The sequence below is a fragment of the Miniopterus schreibersii genome (assembly GCF_964146895.1).
Source record: "Miniopterus schreibersii genome assembly, chromosome: 10".
NCBI classification, from domain to species: Eukaryota; Metazoa; Chordata; class Mammalia; order Chiroptera; family Miniopteridae; genus Miniopterus; species Miniopterus schreibersii.
Genome location: NC_138110.1, coordinates 29,781,519 through 29,802,531, shown reverse-complemented (window position 1 = coordinate 29,802,531; position 21,013 = coordinate 29,781,519). Strand labels below are relative to the sequence as shown.

The following is a 21,013-nucleotide window of genomic DNA, read 5'->3' as shown; positions in this document are numbered from 1 at the left end:
AGGTGCTCCTTACCTTGGCCTGTGGGCTAATGCCATAGTTGGTGAAGGCATACTGCCACTGGGGCAGGCCCAGGTGTGTAATGAGCAGGCGGTAATAGGCGGTGAAGGTATCTGTGAGAAAATGCCAGTATAATGCTCTGTCCAGGAACCAAATCTCAGTGTCTTTCGCTAATGCTGAAATACCAAAGGAAATAAATGGATGGCTTAAAATTTTTTCCTTTTATCTATAAAGTCAATATACATGCATGGTTTTAAAAAGTTCAAATAGTAGAGGGGATGTAAAATATAAAAGTTCCCTTCCTTCTCTTCCAACCTCCCAATCCTGTTCTCCAGTGGCCACTGTTACTGGTTGGTTTCTTTGATATTCTTCTACAAATTCTTAATCAGTTGACTGACCTATGTGCTGGGCGTCTGCCTCTGTGCATCAGGCTACCTAAGCAGCACTCCCTTTCTGTGTGGAAACAGTATTCCTCCTCCCCCAGTGGGTACATACTGTGGTCTCAGCTTTCTTGATGGAGAGAAACTCTGAATGACTGGCTTTCTGGAGAGGTCTGTCAAGAATTAGAAGTGTTGTGAGAAAGCACCTTGGAACAGCTCCCTCTCCTGGGAATCCTGCCTGTGCTGTTGTGTGATGTCCTGGTTGGGCACTGTTGTTCCAGGGCCTGCCTCACACTTGCGTCTCACCTCCCTCCTACTACAGGCAGGCCTCGCCTAGTTCATCTCCTGTCTAATGGCGGTAGCATCTCCCTAACTGGCCTCCATCCTCAGATCTCTTCCTCTTCCCAAACCCCTGCGGTCACACACATTTTCATTTGAATCCTGCCATTCTTCCGCTGAACATCCTCGAGTCCCTACTCTCTTCTAAGTTATGTCCAAACTCCTTCACTTGGCTTTCAAAACCACACAAAGAACTAGCCTTCTGGCTTCATCTCTTCATCTACAAGATGAACCATGGGGGTCCAGTGAATTGAGTTTTCATTCCCCCCAAATCATTTGTCCTTTCCTACTACATGGCTTTCACTCGTGTCTCTGTTTAGATGCCCCTTTTTTCCTCACCAAACCCTTTAACCCCACCCCATGTATCATTCCTACTCATAATTCCAGATGCAGCTCAAATGCTATTTCAGATTCCTCCAGCTGAAGACCATCTCTCCTTCCCCCAAAGGTAAGGTAAATCCTGGTGTATCTTCTCACCCCTACCAGGCAGAGAGCTACTTGCTGGGCCTTGTCCAGCTCTGTCGTTTCACAGCCCCTGAACTGCTGTTAGGTGGCCAGGTGGTGGCCACTGCTCAAGGACCAGAGCCTTTTTCTCTTGATTTCCTATCTGTGGTCTTAGACTGAAGTAATTCAGGTTTTTATTGCTATTAATTGTCCTACATAAAGTAGTACTGGAGAAAAATAGTATTTTTCCTGGATGCTTTTCTAACACATGAGCCTGCTGGAGGAGTTATAAATAGAATGACAATTTCTTTTAGTTTTTATTCACTTATTATCCTAATCCCATTATTTTACAGTAACTCACAAATAATGGTAGCTTAAAAAGACTCTAGTAATTGCCCTAGCCAGTTTGGTTCAGTGTCTAGAGTGTTGGCCTTCAGAACGAAGGGTCCCAGGTTCGATTCTGGCTCAGGGTTGCAGGCTTGATCCCCAGCCCTAGTTGGGGTGCATGTGGAAGGCAACCAACCGATGTCTCTTTCTCACATGGATGTTTCTCTCTCTCTCTCTTTCTCTCCCCTCCCTTTCCACTCTCTGAAAAGCAATGGAAAAATATCCTTGATTAAAGATTAAAAAAAAAGACTCTAGTAATTGGCAGAGAGGGGGATGCTCAAAGAGGTCTTGGTACCTATCAGAGACCAGGTGGTGTCTCAGGAGGCCAGGAAGAAGTGTTCTTTTGTGTGAACACTGGAGAGCAAGGTCAGCCAAGGCTATACCCAAACTACAGGACCATACTTGTTATTCTTACCTGGTTTCCCTTTTTTGTAGACAAGGCAAACCTTCCCATTTCCATTGCAAGGATCCAACTCAAATATCACACTGCGAGAATCAAAGTGAGGCTTCTCTGGCTGGTTCTCACTGGCTGCAAACCCAGAAGGTAATGGTAAGGTTCAAACGTACTCAACCGCAGACACATACTTATTCATCCAGCTTTGCTCGGATGACAAAATGGGCAAAAAGCCTATCTCAGACATATTCTTAAATATTTTCAGATGATAGTTAACATTTTTTAGCAATAAACTATTTTGTAATTAAGGTATGTACATTGTTTTTTTATAGATATAATGCTATTGTACACTTAATAGATCCTATAGTATACTATAAACATAACTTTTATTTGCACTGGGAAATCAAAAATTTCTGTTGCTCAATCCTGTGAACTCAAGCTGTCTTCATCCAGTGAGGCTCTTAGCTTTGTCTTCTCAATTCACAGAGTGCAGTAGGTTCTGCTTAGGTTCCCTCACTATGGAAACTCAGATAATAAGCTGGGGTTCACCTCCTTTGTTGCCTGATGGTGTCTTGAAACCCATTGTTTGATACATTTTTGTCTGTTTATTGTTGTTCCAGGTTGGAGGATACATCTGGTCTCTGTTATTCCACTGTGGATGAAATATAAAGTCCACACTGTAGGGTCTCACCAGGTTTTAGGAGGCCTGATTGAGGTCTACCCTCAGGTGTAAAGTTAAAAAAAATAGGAAACTCATTCAGTGTGGTTCCCTTCTGCCATGTGAGATGCCATTCCAGTTTCTACATGTTTCTGGTTACTCTCCAGACCTTTTAGGTAATAGTTTAAATTTTTTCCAGAGCTTAGAGTATTATTGGCATAATCTTGATCTGATAAAATGCAGTCAAGTCTGCCATTACCGAAAGCAGGAGGTCACTATTTGGATTTTTTTTTTTTCAAATCTGCAATGTCACTGTTATTAATTCACTGAAATTTTAGTTTGGTTTTATCTCCATGTGTGTATTAGCATATCGTTTTATAGTCTGTACCTAATAATTTCACCCCTGGGAGTACCAGTGGATCTGTTACCTGTTATTTGTGCTGGTTCTTATGGTGTTTTTTTCATGTGCCTGGTTATTTTTTAGTAGGAATTATTTTTTGAAAATAATTCACCTACCATACATTCACTCATTTAAAGTATGCAATTCAATGGTTTTTTGTATATTTAGAGAGTTGTGCAACCATTAACACAATCAATTTTAGAACATTTCTCTAGAATTAGCTTCTGTTTCTTTGTGCCATGGCCCTGAGGAGATTAATAATCTGGGATCAGTTCAGTCCAGTTTTGGGATGTAGCATTTTCTGGGAAATACAGATGGCTTATACCTGAGCTTTAGTCAACATGAAGAGTAGCTACTTCTGGTTCATTCTGTTATCTAGGGTAGATGCCAACCCAAAGGGTAGTGGTTTTTATGGGTGCCATCTTTTGTAGTTTTTAGACTCCCATTTTCTCCCCCTCATCGTACATATGGGTCAAATTCTTAGCCTCATTGTTTCTTCTGAAAAGGACAATGTACCCCAGGCAAAGGCAACCTCAAATGTGAGCCTCTTCCCTGGATTTGTTTTCTTTTGGGTGTTGACCTGGTACTACTGCATCATCTTGTTAGCTCTTTGATGTTTATAGGAAGATGATTTTTATATTTTGCCCTGACACCTCAGCTGTCCAGCAGAAAGGCTGCTCTGAATTACCTACCTATCAGTACCAGAAGAGGAAGTCTCTTCATCAATTTAAGTCCTGAAAATTACATGGATGAGCTGTGCTTCTGATAGCAGTCTTTGTTTTTCAAAAGACAGAGTCAATCCCAGCATATTTGTCTTAATGCTTTTTTTCTTATGTGATTCAACATTCCCCTTAATAGAGGTTTTAATGTAGTTTTTAAAAACTTATTTCCTCAGTAGTTATCTTCCTTCTTGTTTGTATGCTTACATGATTGGATACATGTGATTCTACCATTATTTCCCTAACCAAGTATGGTATGCAGAACTCTAAGCTGGCACCCAAGATTCCTGCTCCTTGGTATACATACCTTGCATAACCTCTTCCCTTTAGTGTGGTCAGGACCTGTGAATATGACAGAGTAGTCACTCTCTTGATTAGGTAATTTTATGAAACTGTTGTAGCAGACTGGGGAGAAATTTTCCTGTTCGCTGAAAAGTAGTAAGCTGCCATGTTGTGAGGGGGTCATGTGGCAAGGGGCTGAGAGGAACCCTTGACCAAGAAAACAGGGACTTAGTCCCACTACTGCAAGAAACTGAGTGAGGCCAACCACTGTGCCAGAGATGAGAGCACCAGCTGACACCTTGTTTTTAGCCTGGTAAGCCCCTAAGCAGAAGACCCTGCTAATCTGTTGCTGAATTCTTAACTTATGAAAACTGTTTGGTAATAAATTTGTGGTAATCTATTACACAGAAACAGAAAAACCGTTACATCAAAACACTGTTTCCCCCAACAAGGTGTACAATTTCTTCCCTACAGTAGGATGAAACCTCCCACATTCTGCTTTTTCCTCTCTAGTCCTACATTTTCTAATGAAGACCCCAGAATATTCTTTGTATTAATTGGTAGGGCTGCTGTAACTAAGTACCAAACACTGAGTGCCTTGAACAACAAAAATCTGTTGTCTCGTGGTTCTGGAGGCTACAAGCCCTAGATCAAGGTGTTGGCAGAACTGGTTCCTTTTGAGGGCTGTGGGGAAGAATCTGTTCCAGGTCTCTCCCCTAGCTTTTAGGGTTTGCTTGAAACTTTTAGCCTTCCTTGATGTGGAAGTATCACCCCATCTTTGCCTTTAACTTCAAATGGCATTTTTCCTATTTTCCTGAATTTATTTTTTATACAGACACCAGTCATATTGGATTAGGGGTCTGCCCTATTCCAGCATGAACTCATCTTAACTAAGTAGTTACACCTTCAATGAGCCTATTTCGAAATTCTGAGGTACAGGAGTTTAGAACTTCTATAGGAAGTCTTTGTGCTGTCTTAAATGTTCTTAAGTGTTTTTATTCTTTTTATTGAGGTTAATTGTATCCTTTAGCAGTTTTATTTCTCTGGTTGTGTATTCTGATATTTCTTCCTTACTGTTCTGACTGCTGAGTCCCCTGAGAAAAGTATTTTTCTCTTAAGGTTTAATAAGACTTAGGTCTAGCTGTTGGACTATCCTAAAATGCATAAAACCAGCAGGTACCGGAAGGCCAAGTGGTTTCTATTCCCATGAATTTGTAGGACAATGTGGGCTCTACCCCAGCTCAATCATTTGCTGAGGCCCCTTGGTGTCTAGTCTACCTCTTCCGGCCTCAAGAGCAGGGAAGACTCAGTCCACTTATTTAACAACTTTGTCTTTTAAGGGTTAGTGGGCCCCAGCATAAACATATGAAGTCAATGTGACTTTGTCCCGACCCTTGAGAATTCTACACATCTCTGAGTGACAGGCTTTTCCCAGGGTTCATCACTTTCCAGTCTTAGCAACTGTACACCTCCTACTGTTGTTCAAAAGCTTGTCCAGTTGAAGGAGAAAGTGTTGCATCAGTTCTCTCTGTCAAGGCCTTAGTATTTAGGAGATGCTAGTTGCCTACTCAATATTCATTTTTCCTTTCTTTTGTATTTAAACGCCATTTTTGCCTGAGAAGGCAATCAATACTGCACAGCTAAACATACTTCCTCACATTTCATTGCAGCAATGGTAACCTTTTGACTCTGTTCTGACCAAAGGCTATTGGTCAGAAGCTTGGAGGTAGAGCCCACATTCATCACCCATGAGGATGAAAACCATACCCAAAGGCTGGTGCACCATGAAGCCAGAGGAAGACTAAGTTATCACTGACTTCCTCAAGCAGCTACATTAGCCTAGTTTCAGAGTTCTTGTTATAAGAAAAATAAGCTATTTAATTTGGACATTGTAACTGGGTCTCTGTTATATGCATCCAAACACAATGCTGACTGACAAAGTCCTCACTTCTCATAGCTGCTTGAAGCCTTTAGTAGCCATTTGACTAATAGCCTTTTTAATCAGAAGTGGCAAAGCGCATGGAGGGTGGGAGGGAGCTGCGTTTAGATTGCCGCGGCCCCAGAAACCCCAATACTGAAATGCTGAGTGAAGTTTAATTTGTAGTGTTCATTCATTTATCAAGCATTCATTAAGTGTCTACAATGTGCCAGGCACTTAAGTGGGTACTAGAAACAAAACAAAGATCCCAACCCTGGCATTTTCTTCATGGACATGTCCTTTGATACAGGATTGTTTTTACCTTACTCCCACCATCCTGAGAAGCTATGGATGGGAAAGCTTTGGGGGGAAATATTACAATGCCACAATGTCTTCCCATGGTTTTCAATATTATAAAAGGGAAACAAGCAGGCTAATTTCTAACTCAGAGCAGAGGTTCCCCCAGGTACCTTCTTGTGGATCATCCTCCAGGTCAGCCAGAGTTGGTGCATTAGGAAGTGAGTACATAGAAGACTGGTGGAGTGGAGTCAGTTTTGCAATACTGTTAATTGCCATGCTGCCCAATGGAATGGTGTGCTCTATGGGAACATTAAAAAGAAATACATGGAGTAACAGACTAGTTACCATGGTTATTAGTAGGACTTCTGCTTAAGTAACCTAAGCCCACCTATTGTTTGATCCTAGAGCTGAAGAATCTGATGGCAAGTGGAAAGAAGATAATCAATGTACTACGTGCTCTAAAGCGCCAACCTTTCATGTGAAAAAAGCAACTGGGGCCATAGGTGAAGAGTCCCCACTGCCTGTGTTAGGGTAGAATGCTGAAGAAAATTTAAAAAGGAGATACTGCAAAGGGACTGGGAAATCTAGGGTAGGAGTGCTGTTTGAAGAGCAAAGGACTTAGCAATGTTTTTGTTCCCTCTTTCCCTTGCATTAAGAGTTACATGTACTTTCCAAAGGAGTAACAGCTTTGATTATATAGCTGACCCTTCTTCTACTCTCTTTTTGTTATAAGCTTTCACAATGGAAAACCTCTCCTCCTCTACTTCATCTTTCCTTCTTCAGTGGAGAAAACTTAGCAGGCTTCTTGCTTGGTTCCAGTCTTCTGTGATTAAACAGAAAAAATAAAAAAATAAAGGTGCAAATAAATACACAGACTGCCCTGGCCAGCGTGGCTCAGTTGGTTGGAGCATAGTCCCATACACCAGAAGGTGGAGGGTTCGAGTCCAGGTCAGGGCACATACCCAGGTTTTGGGTTCCATTCCCGGTCGGGGCATGTGAGGGAGGTAACCAATTGATGTTTTCTCTCTCACACCAATATCTCCATGTCGATGTGTCTCTCTCCTCCATCCCTAAAATAAATAAATCAATTAAAAAAAAATGAAGACTGCGTATTTTCCTTATTATATACACTCCTTGTAATAAAGGATGACACATGATGGCACACAATAAATGCTAAAAAACTGGAATGGCTGAGGCAATAAAGCAGCTGGATGTCCAAGAAGAAAAGACCACTAACATTAGAAGATGCCTCCGCTGGCTTTTCTGTTACTGACTTTAGCTACCCAGTGAAAAACGGGTATGGTAATAGGGATAAGGACAGGAAGATGAGTTGGGAGGATTAAAGAAGGCATTGTAATAAATGAAGAGGGACTCATTCATAAAAGCATCATGAAATGGTTGTTTTCTGAGGCAGGCTTGTGAAAGGGCTAACATAGCTCCATGATGTGGGAGAGGGAGATTCTGACACGCAGTCTAGGTACTGTCTACTCTCTCTGTTGTTCTAAACTCCAAAGGCCATGGTACAAAGGAGGATTCTGATACTGGTGACAAGAATGGTTTCTAGGCCACCCAAAGAAAGTATTTTAAGCTAAAAGTTCATGTTAAATGCTCAGTGGTAAGCTATAAAAAGTGCTTCTCATCTGTGACAGAGAAAAACAGATTTTGGGAATCACCAAAAATGGGAAACTCAGGAGGCAGAGGCAGTGAAGGAGAGAAGTCAGTTCTGCAGATTTACTACACATTCTCAGGGACAGCATGGAGTAGTGTAGGGTGCTTCCCAAGGACAGAAGTAGATCTGGGGATGTGATTAGAGTCTGGAGGCAATAAAAGATTCCTAGGGACCAGAAGTCTGTGCCAAGAATGGGCCGGGCTCCGGTGGCTAAATCAGGATTTCCTAGCCTATGAAATTTTACTGAAGCCTTCACGTCAATGTGTAGAACTGCCTTTCATGTCTACATAGTACCTGAACCTGACATGCTGTTCCTACATGAGTTCCTATACTTGCAACACAAAAGTCTGTCCTAGGTACATTTAACACTGAGGTGGTTGATGACTTAGGCTGAAGAGATGTGAGGGGGAGAAGGAATGGTTCTAGTCTGAGGGTCAGAGCCCCAAGGTCTTCACTATGCAGGGACTGAAGGAAGGAGCTCCTCTTACGACCACCCTGAGGAGACCGCTCTGAGGTGGATTCCGCAGAGGTGCTAAATTTGAGGTGGCTCAGGATTTTTGTGTACTGATTTTTTTTTTTTTTTCCACTTCATTTCAATAGAAAAAAACTCTAAAATAGATTCCAGTTAAGTACTGGCTAGACTCTGGCATGGGGTTGGGGGTGAAGAAATGATGGCATATTTTAGCTTCGGTCACAGCTTCTGGACACTGTACTTTAGAAGAAGCCATCAAAACCATCCAGATTCAGCATGGCCAGTATGGCTCAGTTGGTTGAGCGTTGTCCAATGCACCAAGAGGTCACTGGTTCGATTCCTGGTCAGGGCACAGGACCAGGTTGCAGGCTTATTCCCCAGTAGGGGACATGCAGGAGGCAGCCAAATGATGTTTCTGTATCTCTCACTCTCCCTTCCTCTCTCTAAGAATCAATAAAAATATATTTAAATAACACATCCAGATTCAAATACTCAAAAGTTGTAAAGGCCCTCAAGAGCTATTTCACCTAATATCTTAGGCAGGGAAATGTTCTTCTACAAACAGGGGTGGGGAACTTTTTTTTCTGCCAAGGGCCATTTGGATATTTATAACATCATTTGTGGGCTATACAAAATTATCAACTTAAAAATTAGTTACGAAAAAAGCTCCTAAATTTATTCAATTTTGAATCCCACCTGCAGTTGCCTTGGCAGGGCCAGACCAAATGATTTTGCAGGCCATATATGGCCTGCAGGCCATATGTTCCCCACCCTTGCCCTACGGCAACGGGGTTGACTTACCATCCAGCTTCACATTCCATGTCATGTGGAAGCCATTGGTCATCAGGTAAAAATTCTTCACATCCTCAGGCAGTATACAATTATTTTTCTAGAATCACAAAGCAGCAATTAGGTGAGGGCTGGGAAAGAGAGCACAGGACTATGCCTCAAACCAACTGGAGACACTTTACCGTGTTTCAGATAGCTAATAGGAAGGCTGTGATAATTATCTACAAAACTCTATTAGAAAGTCCAGGGTCAAAATGGCAACATAAGAGGCTCCTTAACTCACTTCCTCCCATAGACACCCAAATATACAGCTATACATTGAACAATTCCCTTAGAAAGAAATCCAGAAATAAGCTGAGTGATTCCCACATGTCATGCAAATGAGAAAAAACTCACATCAAAATATGTAAGAAAGCTTGCCATAAAACCTACCTTTGGTGGAGGCAACACACAATTGGAAGGGAACTCACAGATCCCACATTCTTCCTGAGGAGCAAAGAGTTTGGATCCCACATCTGACACCCACAACTTTTAATTATAAGACTTCCACTAGAGAGATGGATGCCCCAAAACATCTAGCTCTGAAAGCCAACAGGTCCAAGAGACTCACAAGGCTATAGTGAACTAAGAGTTTGTAAAGAGCTCACAGGGACTCACATGGTTATCCTCCCAGGGCCCAGTGCAGAGCAGACTGAAATCAGAAGCCTTGTGGTGAAAGAGGCCTATTTGCCTAACTTAAAAACTTTCGCTTGAGGAGTAGGCTTCTAATTTAATACACATCTGGATGCCAACTGCAACACTCTACACAGACCAGGAAGGCCAGCAGGAAATGTCTTCATCTTTCCTTCTGCCTTATTCCAGGTCATAGATATCTCTGGGAAAGGGGCTTGTACATGTTTGACACCTTGGCTTTTTGTAGTTGCTGTTCAGGGGACACACCCCTTGATTAGAATGGTGCTGGTGGACAGCTGGGCTTATATTTCTGGGTCCCACAGGACTGTAACAGAGTAACAGTTCTAATTGTATCCCCAAAGCACAGCTCAGAGGCAGCAGAACGAAACACTCAGCCTTTCCTTGAAAGAAGCCTATTTGTAGATCTTAAAAGATACAACCTGCCTGGCCAGGCTTGGCTCAGTGGTTGAGCGTCGACCTAGGATCCAGGCGATTGGGGTTCGATTCCCGGTCAGGGCACATGCCCAGGTTGTGGGCTCGATCAATGACTCTCATCATTCATGTTTCTATCTCTCTCTCTCTCCCTCTCCTTTCCTCTCTCTGAAATCAATAAAGATTATATTTATATAAAAATAAAATTAAAAAAAGATACAACCTGAGGGTCAGGCTATAATTTAACAACATGTAGGGGCCAACTGCAATCCTCTCCAGAGATGGGGAGGACAGCGGATACCATATTCACACTCTCCCTCTGCCCCATCCCAGGTCATTGGTGTCTCCATGAATGCAGGTTGTGCACACAACTGGTGCCCCAGCTTGCGTAGTTGCTGTCCAGAGCGTACATCCATTGATAGCCTGGCTCTGGTAGCCAGCAGGGCTTGTGTTCAAAGGGGCAATGGGTGGTAGAAAACAAAGAAACGATTCTTAACTGGTTATCCCTTCAGGGTTTGGTGCAGAAGTAATAGAAAAGCCTATCTCTCAGTCTTACCCTAAAAGAGTATTTGCATACTTTAAAAGTAGCTTTCATTCAGCTGCATCTAGGTGCTCACTGAATCCTCCCCTTTGGGGCACTGATAGGTTTTGGCCCATCCTCAACTACTGGGAGCCACAGGGACAAAGTAGGGTGGACAATCACAAATACCTAAGAGAAAACCAAGAGCTAGGACAGGGTTGAACAATAAGGTTCATCTCTTACATGAGGCCATTCCTTCAAGACTGGAAGATGTGGCTCTTTTATCTAATGCACAGAAACCAATACAGAGAGCCATGAAAAATAAAGAATTAGAGGAACATGCTCCAAATGAAAGAACAAGATAAAACTGCAGGAAGAGACCTTAATGAAACAGAAAAAAGTGATTTACCTGATAAGGACCTCAAAGTACTTGTCATAAAGATGTTCACTCAGTTCAGGAGGACAATATATGAACAAAATGAGAATTTCAACAAACAGAAAATATAAGTACCAAACAGAAATCACAGGGATGCAGAATACAATAAATGAAATGGAAAAAATTCAATAGAGGGTTTTAACAGCAGGCTAGATAAAGTAGAAGAAAGGATCAGCAAACTAGAAGACAGGGTAATAGAACTCATCCAATCAGATCAACCAAAAGAAAAAAGAATGAAAAGAATGAAAAGAATGTAAAGATGGCTTAAGGAACTTATGGAACAACATCAAGCAGACCCTTTTGCATAACAGGGTTCCCAGAAGGATAGAGAAAGGGGCAGAAAGCTTATTTGAAGAAATAATGACTGAAAACTTCCCTAACTAGGGGAAGGAAACAGATTTCTCAATCCAGGAAGCTCAGAATTCCAAAAAAGATAAATCCAAAAAGACATTATAATTAAACTGTCAAAAGTTAAAGGCAAGGAGAAAAATCTTAAAAGCAACAAGGAAAAAACACAACTGTTACAAACAAGGGAACCCCCATAAGACTATAAAGAGATTTTTAGGCAGAAACTTGACAGGCCAGAAGACAGTGGCACAATATAGTAAAAGTACTGAAAGAAAAAAAAGCCAACCAAGATATACTCCACCTGGCAAAGGTGTCTTTCAGAAGTGAAGGAGAAATAAAAGCTTTCTAAACAAGCAAAAGCTGAAGGTATTCATCACCACTAGACTGGCTTTACAAAAAATGTTAAACATGTGTCTTTAAGTTGAAATGAAAGGACACTAATTAGTAACAGGAAAACATATTGAAGTATAAATCTCACAGGCAAAGGTAAATATATAGTTAAATTCAGAATAATCTAATGTTGTGGTGGGATGGCCACTTATAAATCTAGTATGAATGTTAAGACAAAAAGTAGTAAAAAGAACTATAACTACAATAATTTGTTCATGGATACACAAGATAGAGATAAATTGTGAGATCTTTTCTAATGTGTGGAAGGGAGGAAAAGTAAAAATAAAAACATAGCACTTTAGAATGCATTCAAACTTATTATCAACTTAAAATAGACTGTTATACATAAAAAAATAAAGAGAAAGCAATCTAAGACAGAAAATAATCAAATCACAAAGGAAGAGGGCAAGAGACCAAGAAAGCAACAAAGGAATTACAAAATAGCCAGAAACCAATGAACAAAATGGCAGTAAGTCCATACATATCAATAATTACTTTAAATGTAAATGGACTAAATTCTCCAATCAAAAGACAAAAAGTGGCTGAAAGGATTAAAAAGTATAAGAACTAACGAAAAGATATTTCATTCAAATGGCAATCGAAGAAAGGTGAGATAGATATATAAGACAAAATAGACTAAGACAAAGATTGTAATAAGAAACAAAGAAGGTCATTATATAATGATAAAGGGGTCAATCCAACAGCATGATGTAACAACTTATAAATACTTATGCATCTAACATAGGAGTATCTAACATAGGAGTAGTTAAATATATAAAGCAAATATTAATAGACCTAAAGGGAGAAATAGACAGCTATACAATTATAGTACGGAACTTCAATATTCTTTCATCATTGATAGATCAGATCAGATGGACTTTAACAGATATTAACAGAACATTCCATCCAAAATCAGCAGAAAATACATTCTTCTAAATTGCACACGGGAAATTCATTATTCAGAATAGATCATGTATTAGGCCACAAAACAAGTATCAATAAATTTAAAAAGACTGAAATATCGAACATCATTTTGAGCCACAATGGTATGAAACTAGAAATCAATTACAAAAAGAAAATGGAAAAGTCACAAACATATGATTAGACAACATGCTACTGAACAACTATTGGGTCAAAGATATCAAAAGAGAAAAAAAATAAGTCTTACAGCAGAAGACAAATGTAAATACAACATACCAAAACTTATGGGATACTGCAAAATCAATCCTAAGAGATGGTACACAGTGATAAAATGCCTACATCAAGAAATTTCTCAAACAATCTATATTTATACCTCAAGGAACTAGAAAAGGAACAAACTAAGCCCAAAATTAGTAGAAGGAAGAAAATACCAAAAATCAGAGTGGAAATAAATGAAATAGAGACTCAATGAAACTAAGAGCTAGCTTTCTGAAAAGATAAATGAAAGAGACAAAGAGACAAACCTTTAGTTACACTCATGGAAAAAAAGGGGATTCTAGACATTACAACTGTTACTACAGAAATAACATCAGAAATTAAAGAGGAGACATTGGCTCTGACCAGTGTGGCTCAGTTGGTTGAACATCATCCCATGCACTGAGAGGTCAGTCACCAGTGTGATTCCCTGTCAGGGAACATGCAAGGGTTGTAGGCTCCATCCCCAGTAGGGGGTGTGCAGCAGGCAGCAGATCGATGTTTCTCTCTCTCCCTCTCCCTTCCTCTCTCTCTAAAATCAATAAAAAACATTTTTTTTAAAAAAAGAGAAAATTAAAACAAATAAATAAATGCAGGGGAACCTTAGTTTTCGAACTTGTTTCTTTCAGGAAGGCTGTTTGAAAAGTGATTTGTTAAAAAAGTGAGTCACTTTTTCCCATTTTAATCCATTCCAGACCCCCAAATGATTCCGTTTTAACCTTTCTATATATAGTACAGGTCTAATGTACTATTTAATCTACAAACAAACACTTCTTTTCTTAAATTTTTCGAACCACCCCTAATAGATTTAAAAGAATTCCATTCAGCACTAGTTCCAAAGGTGTCTTTCGGGAGGCCAGCACGCAGTATCTTTGCTTTTTCCCATATTATGCCTCCAAAGTGCTATCACAGGCTGCTTTTCTTTTATCCAAATCAACAATTTTTCTCCCTCTTCAATAGCCTGTGATTGTTGTTTCGTGAGCACATTTTCACACCCTTAGCAACATCAGAACTCTTATGGCCTCTTTATGTTTTAAAATTGTGCTAATCGTCGATTTGCCAGCAACAAAAGCAAAAAACAACAACAAAACACTAAAATAGAAATGCTTTTTGTCGTGCTGAAGTATCAGCATGAAAGAGTTGTCAGGCCAACTTGGTCAAGAACAGAATTGTTCTGCCAGGCCGGGCATGGCTCAGCGGTTGAGCGTCGACCTAGGATCCAGGCGATCGGGGTTCGATTCCTGGTCAGGGCACATGCCCAGGTTCCGGGCTCCATCCCCAGTCTGGGGTGTGCAGGAGGAAGCTGATCAATGACTCTCTCATCATTGATGTTTCTATCTCTCTCTCTCCCTTCCTCTCTCTGAAATCAATAAAGATATATATTAAAAAAAAAACAAAAAAAAACCCAGAATTGTTCAAGATGGGAGACATTTAAGAACTGAGGTTTGACTGTAAATAAAGAGGAGACATTACAACTGGTACTACAGAAAGACCAAAAAAATCATAAGACAGTATTATAAACAATTATACACCAACATATTGTATAACCTAGAATGGATAAATTCCTAGAAACATAACCTGCCAAGACTGAAAAATGAATAGAAAATCTGAACAAACCAATTACTAGTGAGAAGACTGAATCAGTAATATAAACCTCCTAACTCAAAATGGATTAAGGATTTGAATGTAAATCCTGAAACCATAAAATTCCTAGAAGGAAACATAGCAGGTAATAAGCTCCTTGACACGGTCTTGGCAATGATTTTCTGGATTTCACAATAAAAGCAAAGGCAATAAAAGGAAAACATAGAACAAACAAAAACAAACTAAAAAGCTTGTGTATAGCAAAGGAAATCATCAACAGAATGAAAAGGCAACCTCCAGAATAGGAGACATTTGCAAATCATACATCTGATAAAGGATTAATATCCAACATATAAAGAATATAACATTTTTACCAACACATAAAGAATTCATACAACTCAACAGAAAATAAGCGATCATTAAAAAACAGACAAAGAAACTGAATAGGTGTTTTTCTAAAAAAGCCATACAAATGGCCAACAGGTACATAAAAAGGTGCTCAACATCACTAATCATCAGGGAAATGCAAATCAAACCCACAATGAGGTATCATCTCACACCCATCAGAATGTCTATTATCAAAAAAATAAAATAACAAGTGTTGATGAGGATGTGGAAAACAATATTAAGGTTCCTCGAAAACTATCAGATGGTAATCTGATCCAGCAATTCCAATTCTGGGTATTCTTCTGAAGGAAATTAAATCACTATCTAGAAAAAATATCTGCACCCTATGTTCACTGCATCATTATATACAATAGCCAAGATGTGGAAACAACCTAAGTATCCATCAATGGATGAATGGGTAAAATGTGGTAGATATACATAAGAGAATATTATTCCGCCATTAAAAAAAGAGGAAATCCTGTCACTTGCAGCAATGAATATAAATCTTGAGGGCATTATGGTACATGAAATAAGTCAGACAGAGAAAGACAAATACTGTATGATCTCACTTACATGTGGATTCTAAAAAACCCCCGAACTTAAAGATACAGAAAACAAATTGATGGGGGGGGGGGGGGCAAAATGGGTGAAGGTTGTCAAAGGGTACAAAATTCTGGTTATAAAATAACTAAGTCCTAGGGATGTGAAGTACAGCAAGGTGACTATAGTTAACAATACTATAAATGCATATTTCAAAGTTGGTAAGAGAGCAAATCTTAAAAGTTCTCATCATAACAAAAAGAATTATAACTGTGGTGATGGATATTAACTTATTGTGGTCATCATTTCACAATACATACATATATCAAATCATTATGTTGTATATCTAAAACTAATACAGTATTATATGTCAATGATACCTCAATAAAAAAAAAAATAACAAAAAAGTCTATTAGAGAGGTACTAGGTCTGCAGAGCAGAGTCACCAGTTTGATACCTACTTGCCTCACCTGTTAAGACAGAGTAGGTGTCTGCTCTGCCCTGATAATGCCTCAGCGGAAAGCTAGCTGGAGAAGGGGCTGCTCAAGGAAACAAGCTGAGGAGGAGACTTAGAGGAACATGGTGTGAGAGGAGATCCTTGGAAAAGTTTGGGTGATGTTGGAGCAAGGCAATCATCACTAACAAAATTTCAGACCCATGCTCATAAATTATTTTCTGAAACAAATTATTGGATAAATGAGAATATCTTAAAAGTGAAGAATATACACTTCTAGAACGCTTAACACAATGAAACTAATAGTTCTGAAAGTTCTTAGTAAGTTCAACAGGATGTAAACAAATATTTCATATGGACAGCAAATCATCTGAACTGGTGGTGAGAAGAGAATGCTTAGTGTCCTTTCAGGAGGTACTAGGAACATGCCCTAAGTTCTAAGTAACTCATATCTGTGCACATGCCTGACCAGTCATCTCTAGCCAATCAAACCCCTGGAAAGTATAAGAGGATGAGTTCTCCAATTCTTTTCCTGGGCCCCTTAGATTGACTCATCATGTTTATACAGGTAGAGGGGCAATAACTCCATCGACACTTTTGGCCTATTGGACACTTTTGAGATGATACTGAACAATGCTTATGTCAAGTTTGCTTCAGGTCATAGTATCAGTCTGTTCCAGGTACCCAATATGTAGGAAAGTTAGTGTGTAGCAGGATGATCTGAATTTACTTCCCAATTCTTCCACTAGCTGAGTGACTCTGAGTGTCACTTAAACTCTGTGAATCCAGTTTCAAGAATAATCTCTAAGATTGAGTTTACAAAACTTGGAGGTGGGAGTGGGTGTGAGCTTGGCAGAAAGAAAGAATAGGTAATTACTGTATTATGATTTTAGGGCATAGCATCTTCAAGAACTACAAGTGAGAAGCAAAATCCAAGCTTGCAGATAATTTTAAGCAGTGTTTTATATTATTAAATGGACAACAGCTGTTGTTTTAATGACCAGGTTTTTCATTTTCTTGATCTTAAGCAGTTTTATAATATTAAATGGACAACAGCTGTTGTTTTAATGACCAGGTTTTTCATTTTCTTGATCTAAGAAAGAACTAAAATATACATTCTGATCAGTTTTACCTCTCTCCATTATCTAGTTCCCAATATCACAGAGGTGTAACCTAAACGATTCTGACTCCTTGAGCTAACATTTTGCCACTTAGTATGTTAGTTGGACTTCAGGGCTTGCTCCTAGTGCTTCCTGTACGGCACATCCTTTGTGCTTTAAGAAGGAAAAGTGTGCATGCAGAATGCCTTTCTCCCTCCCCAAGACCCTAGCACAGGAAGCCTACAGTTATCAGTGTTCTAACAAAGTTCTAGAGCCTCCTATCACCTCAAAAGGCCAGCATCTGCTATGAGATTTTGGTCACTAGTGCCATCTAGTGGTGGACACACGGAAACTACTGCCTATGAGCCTTTCCTAACCTGGATTCCATGAGATCCCCGTTGAAAAGAGCTGGTGGTATTGTTAATCTTTAAGTTAGGTTGAAGAATTCCTGTATTGATTTCACTGAAGAAAAAGAAAAGTTTTGGCATTATTTTATGCCAATATTTAAAAAAAATTATTCAGATAAAAAATAGAAAAAAAACAGTAAAATCTAATATTTAATATGTTTCAAATACTAATATAAAACACAAAATGTCAAGTAACCAAGTTCATAAGAAACATAAAGCCTAAATTATTATTTCCACATAAATCACTGGTGGCTCTGGCTCTGCTGCTTCCTCGCCACAGACCTTACTGCCTGGAGCTTACTGTGGCTGGTCCTGCAGAGCACTTCAGGCCCTTCCTTCTGAGTGGGCTGTCAGGGGACCACTTTTAAGTCACTCCTCTGCCCTGGCCAGTGACTCAGTTACTGCCGTTTTCATTTCTCTCCTGACCAATCTGGAGAGAGACTGCTCTTCTCTGGCAAGTAATCTGCCCACTTCCGAGGACTTCTCCCTGCCAAGTTCATGCTCGGTCTTTGTTTTGTGGGGTGAAAAGGAAAGGAGGACGACAATGTGCAGAAAGTGAATGAAAGAGGGGTCACACGGATTAGAGAGGAGATTTAGGGAGAAAGTCAAGAAGGGAGAATAGTGCTTACCAGTGTTTGAATAACATTGTGGCATTGACAATCTGTGTACCCTGATGATGACTGTCATATAACCCCCAATTTTTGTTTTCTTCTTCTCCTGAGGAGGCTATCTACAACAGTTTCTCAAGAAATTGTTTTACTGCTTCATCAGTTGAAGGACCTGAGTCACTCTGATGTTTTGGGAGCAATCAGCTTGATTCCCAGAAAGGCCCCTCGAGTACTACCTGATCCTCAGGTGAAGGGCTAGGGGCTATCCACTGCCTCCTGCTCACCTCTCCTCTTCTGGGAATCCTGTACCTGCTGTTCCCTCCTTTTCAGAGGCCACTTCTCAGGGAAGGGGGCTGGGCAGCAGATTCAGGATCAGGCCAGCATAGAAATTAATGTTTCATAGGTTCTTGTCCACAATGGGCAGGCTCTCTCTGAGTCCATCTGCGACCACAGCCAGAAGAAGAGTTGCGCAGGACGCCCATCAAAGAGGAGCACTAAAACTTAACTGGAAACGTGAGGCAATGAGGACAAGCGCATCTACTGAAATTCAGGGAGGATGGCCCATGTAGTAGAAGGAAAAGCTGGATGAGCTGTGGAGGGATGGGGTGAGCTACCCAAGAGAATTCTCAAATATATTCAACTCCCTCCTGAGAAGAGGAGGAAGGCCTCGTTAACTAGAACTATTTTTCCTGGATGAGTGAGGTATCAAAGTTTGGGGCCAGGGCGGAACTGCTTAAGACTCAGAGGAGAGGCAGCATACTCTTCCCCAAACTCTCAGTCTCCCTCTAAAAATGCACGATGAGAAAATATATAGCTATTGCTCTGTCTGGGGCATCACATGTCTTGAGAAGCTCTGTTGCTGGCAGACATCAGCCAAGACATCCTTCAAAACAGCAATGCCCCAGGCTTAACTTGTCATCAGAATTCTACAATTAGGGGAATCAGTGGGGAGCCTTGCACCTGCAGTCTCCTTGCTTCAGAGACGGTGGTTGTGGTAGCCCCACTCTCTGGACTGAAATTAAGGACTGCTTATGGAAGAGAAGCTGAGTGACCTTGGACAAATTATACACTGTTTCTGACCTTTGTGTTTTATCTAATTCACTCTTCATCCAACATTTATAAACTGTCTGCTATGAAACAAATACTGTGCTGGGCACTAAAAACAAGAATGAAGCAAGGTGCAGAGGAGGCTGTGGCACACATGGGCTACTTATTCAAATCCATCTTTTTCTCCTTCCTGCTGGACAGAACCTGAACTTTGTCTGAGATGGAATGTGCCCCTCTGCACATTCCGTCTCAAACTCCCTCTGCAACTAGTGCTGGACACTAAAATGTAAATTCATTTCTTGCTTCTTCCTGCCTTGAACTTGGAGATTATAGGTGGGACCACAGTAGTCATTTGGCCACCATAGAGGAAAAAGCCAAAATTAGAGACAATGGCATGCCATTGTCAGGGCTAATGAACCAACTACAACTGTTCACCCTTTAGGTCTTGTTATGCAAGAAATATTAATTTCCTGCCCTGGCTGGCGTAGCTCAGTTGGTAGGACATTGTCCCATGTACTGAAAGGTTGCTGGTTCGATTCCTGGTCAGGACACATGTCTGGGTTGTGTTCTTGATCTCCAGTAGGGGGCGTGCAGGAGGCAGCTAATTGATATTTCTCTCTCATTAATTTACTCTCTTGCTCCAGTTAATAAATGTTGAATGAATGAGTGAATTAGATAAAACACAGAGGTCAGAAAGCATGTAGAATTTGTCCAAGGTCACTCATTCTCTAAAAATCAATTAAGAAATTTTAAGAAAGGAAATATTAATTCCCATTTGTTTAAGCTATTCTTAATTTAATATTATATCTCTTTGAGCCAAAATATTTCTAATTTATAGAGACAAATATGTAACAGATAAGTGCTGTGGAGCTGTAGGGTTCCACACAGCCGGGAAGGAACAGAGAAGAGGGGAAGAATCCTTCCTAAAGAGCAAGGAGGAGGAGTGAGTGGTTAACAGTGAGAAAAGCAAGAGAGATCTCAAGAGAGATCTCAAGAGAGATGAAGATGGCTTTAGCAGTGAAGAGGTCCCTGGTAACTGGTGACAGAGTGGTATCCACAGAGGGTGGTGGAAAAACAGAGGCTGTAGAAGGATGACAGGTAACTGTGAAGAAAGGGGACAGTAACTTAGACCAGGGTTAGCAAACTACGCCTCACTGGACATCTCTGCCTTGCCATGTGCTTTTATAAATAATGTTTTATGGAACCCAGTCATGCCCAGGCATTTCAGACTGTCCATGGCTGCTTTCAGTGCTACCATAGCAGAGAGTAGAGGAGATGAAGACTGGACAGTCCCGAGAGCTATTTTATTATTTTTTTAAAATATATCTTTATTGATTTCAGAGGGAGGAAAGGAGAGGGAGAGAGAGATAGAAACATCAATGATGAGAGAGTCATTGATCGAGCCCACAACCTGGGCATGTGCCCTGACCAGGAATCAAACCCTGATCGCCTGGATCCTAGGTCGACGCTCAACCGCTGAGCCACACCCAGCCGGGCCCGAGAGCTCTTTAAATAAATCACTTGCTGTCCCCTGACCATTTTCTAAGTGCGTGGCTGTGAAAGGATCAAGTGGCTAAGTAGCTACAGGGAGACATAAGGTTGAAGGTTTTTGTTTTTAATTATAAAGAGAAAGAGAAAACCCTCTAGCAGACCTGCCAGTATAGAGGGAAGAAGTGAGGCACTGGAGAAAGTGGGACTAACCTGTGAAGAACACAGAGGAAACACCAGGGCAGAGTGAGAGCATGAGGTGACAGGCTTCCTAG

At 40.5% G+C, this 21,013-nt stretch overlaps 1 protein-coding gene across 6 annotated transcripts in view; it reads right to left on the bottom strand.

Moving 5' to 3' along the window:
• Positions 1-21,013, bottom strand: part of TPGS2 (tubulin polyglutamylase complex subunit 2) — a 33,364-nt gene that overhangs the window by 1,898 nt on the left and 10,453 nt on the right. Inside the window, exons 3-8 of one of the 6 annotated variants that reach the window (XM_081149134.1) lie at positions 9,162-9,249; positions 6,390-6,518; positions 4,027-4,061; positions 2,492-2,594; positions 1,964-2,077; positions 14-174 (exon numbers count right to left, since the gene is read on the bottom strand). In XM_081149134.1, the coding sequence (XP_081005260.1) occupies positions 14-174; positions 1,964-2,077; positions 2,492-2,594; positions 4,027-4,061; positions 6,390-6,518; positions 9,162-9,249 (630 nt within the window). The remainder of the gene's footprint in view (positions 1-13; positions 175-1,963; positions 2,078-2,491; positions 2,595-4,026; positions 4,062-6,389; positions 6,519-9,161; positions 9,250-21,013) is intronic. The other 5 variants (XR_013999662.1, XM_081149133.1, XR_013999663.1 and 2 more) reach the window with 5 other exon arrangements.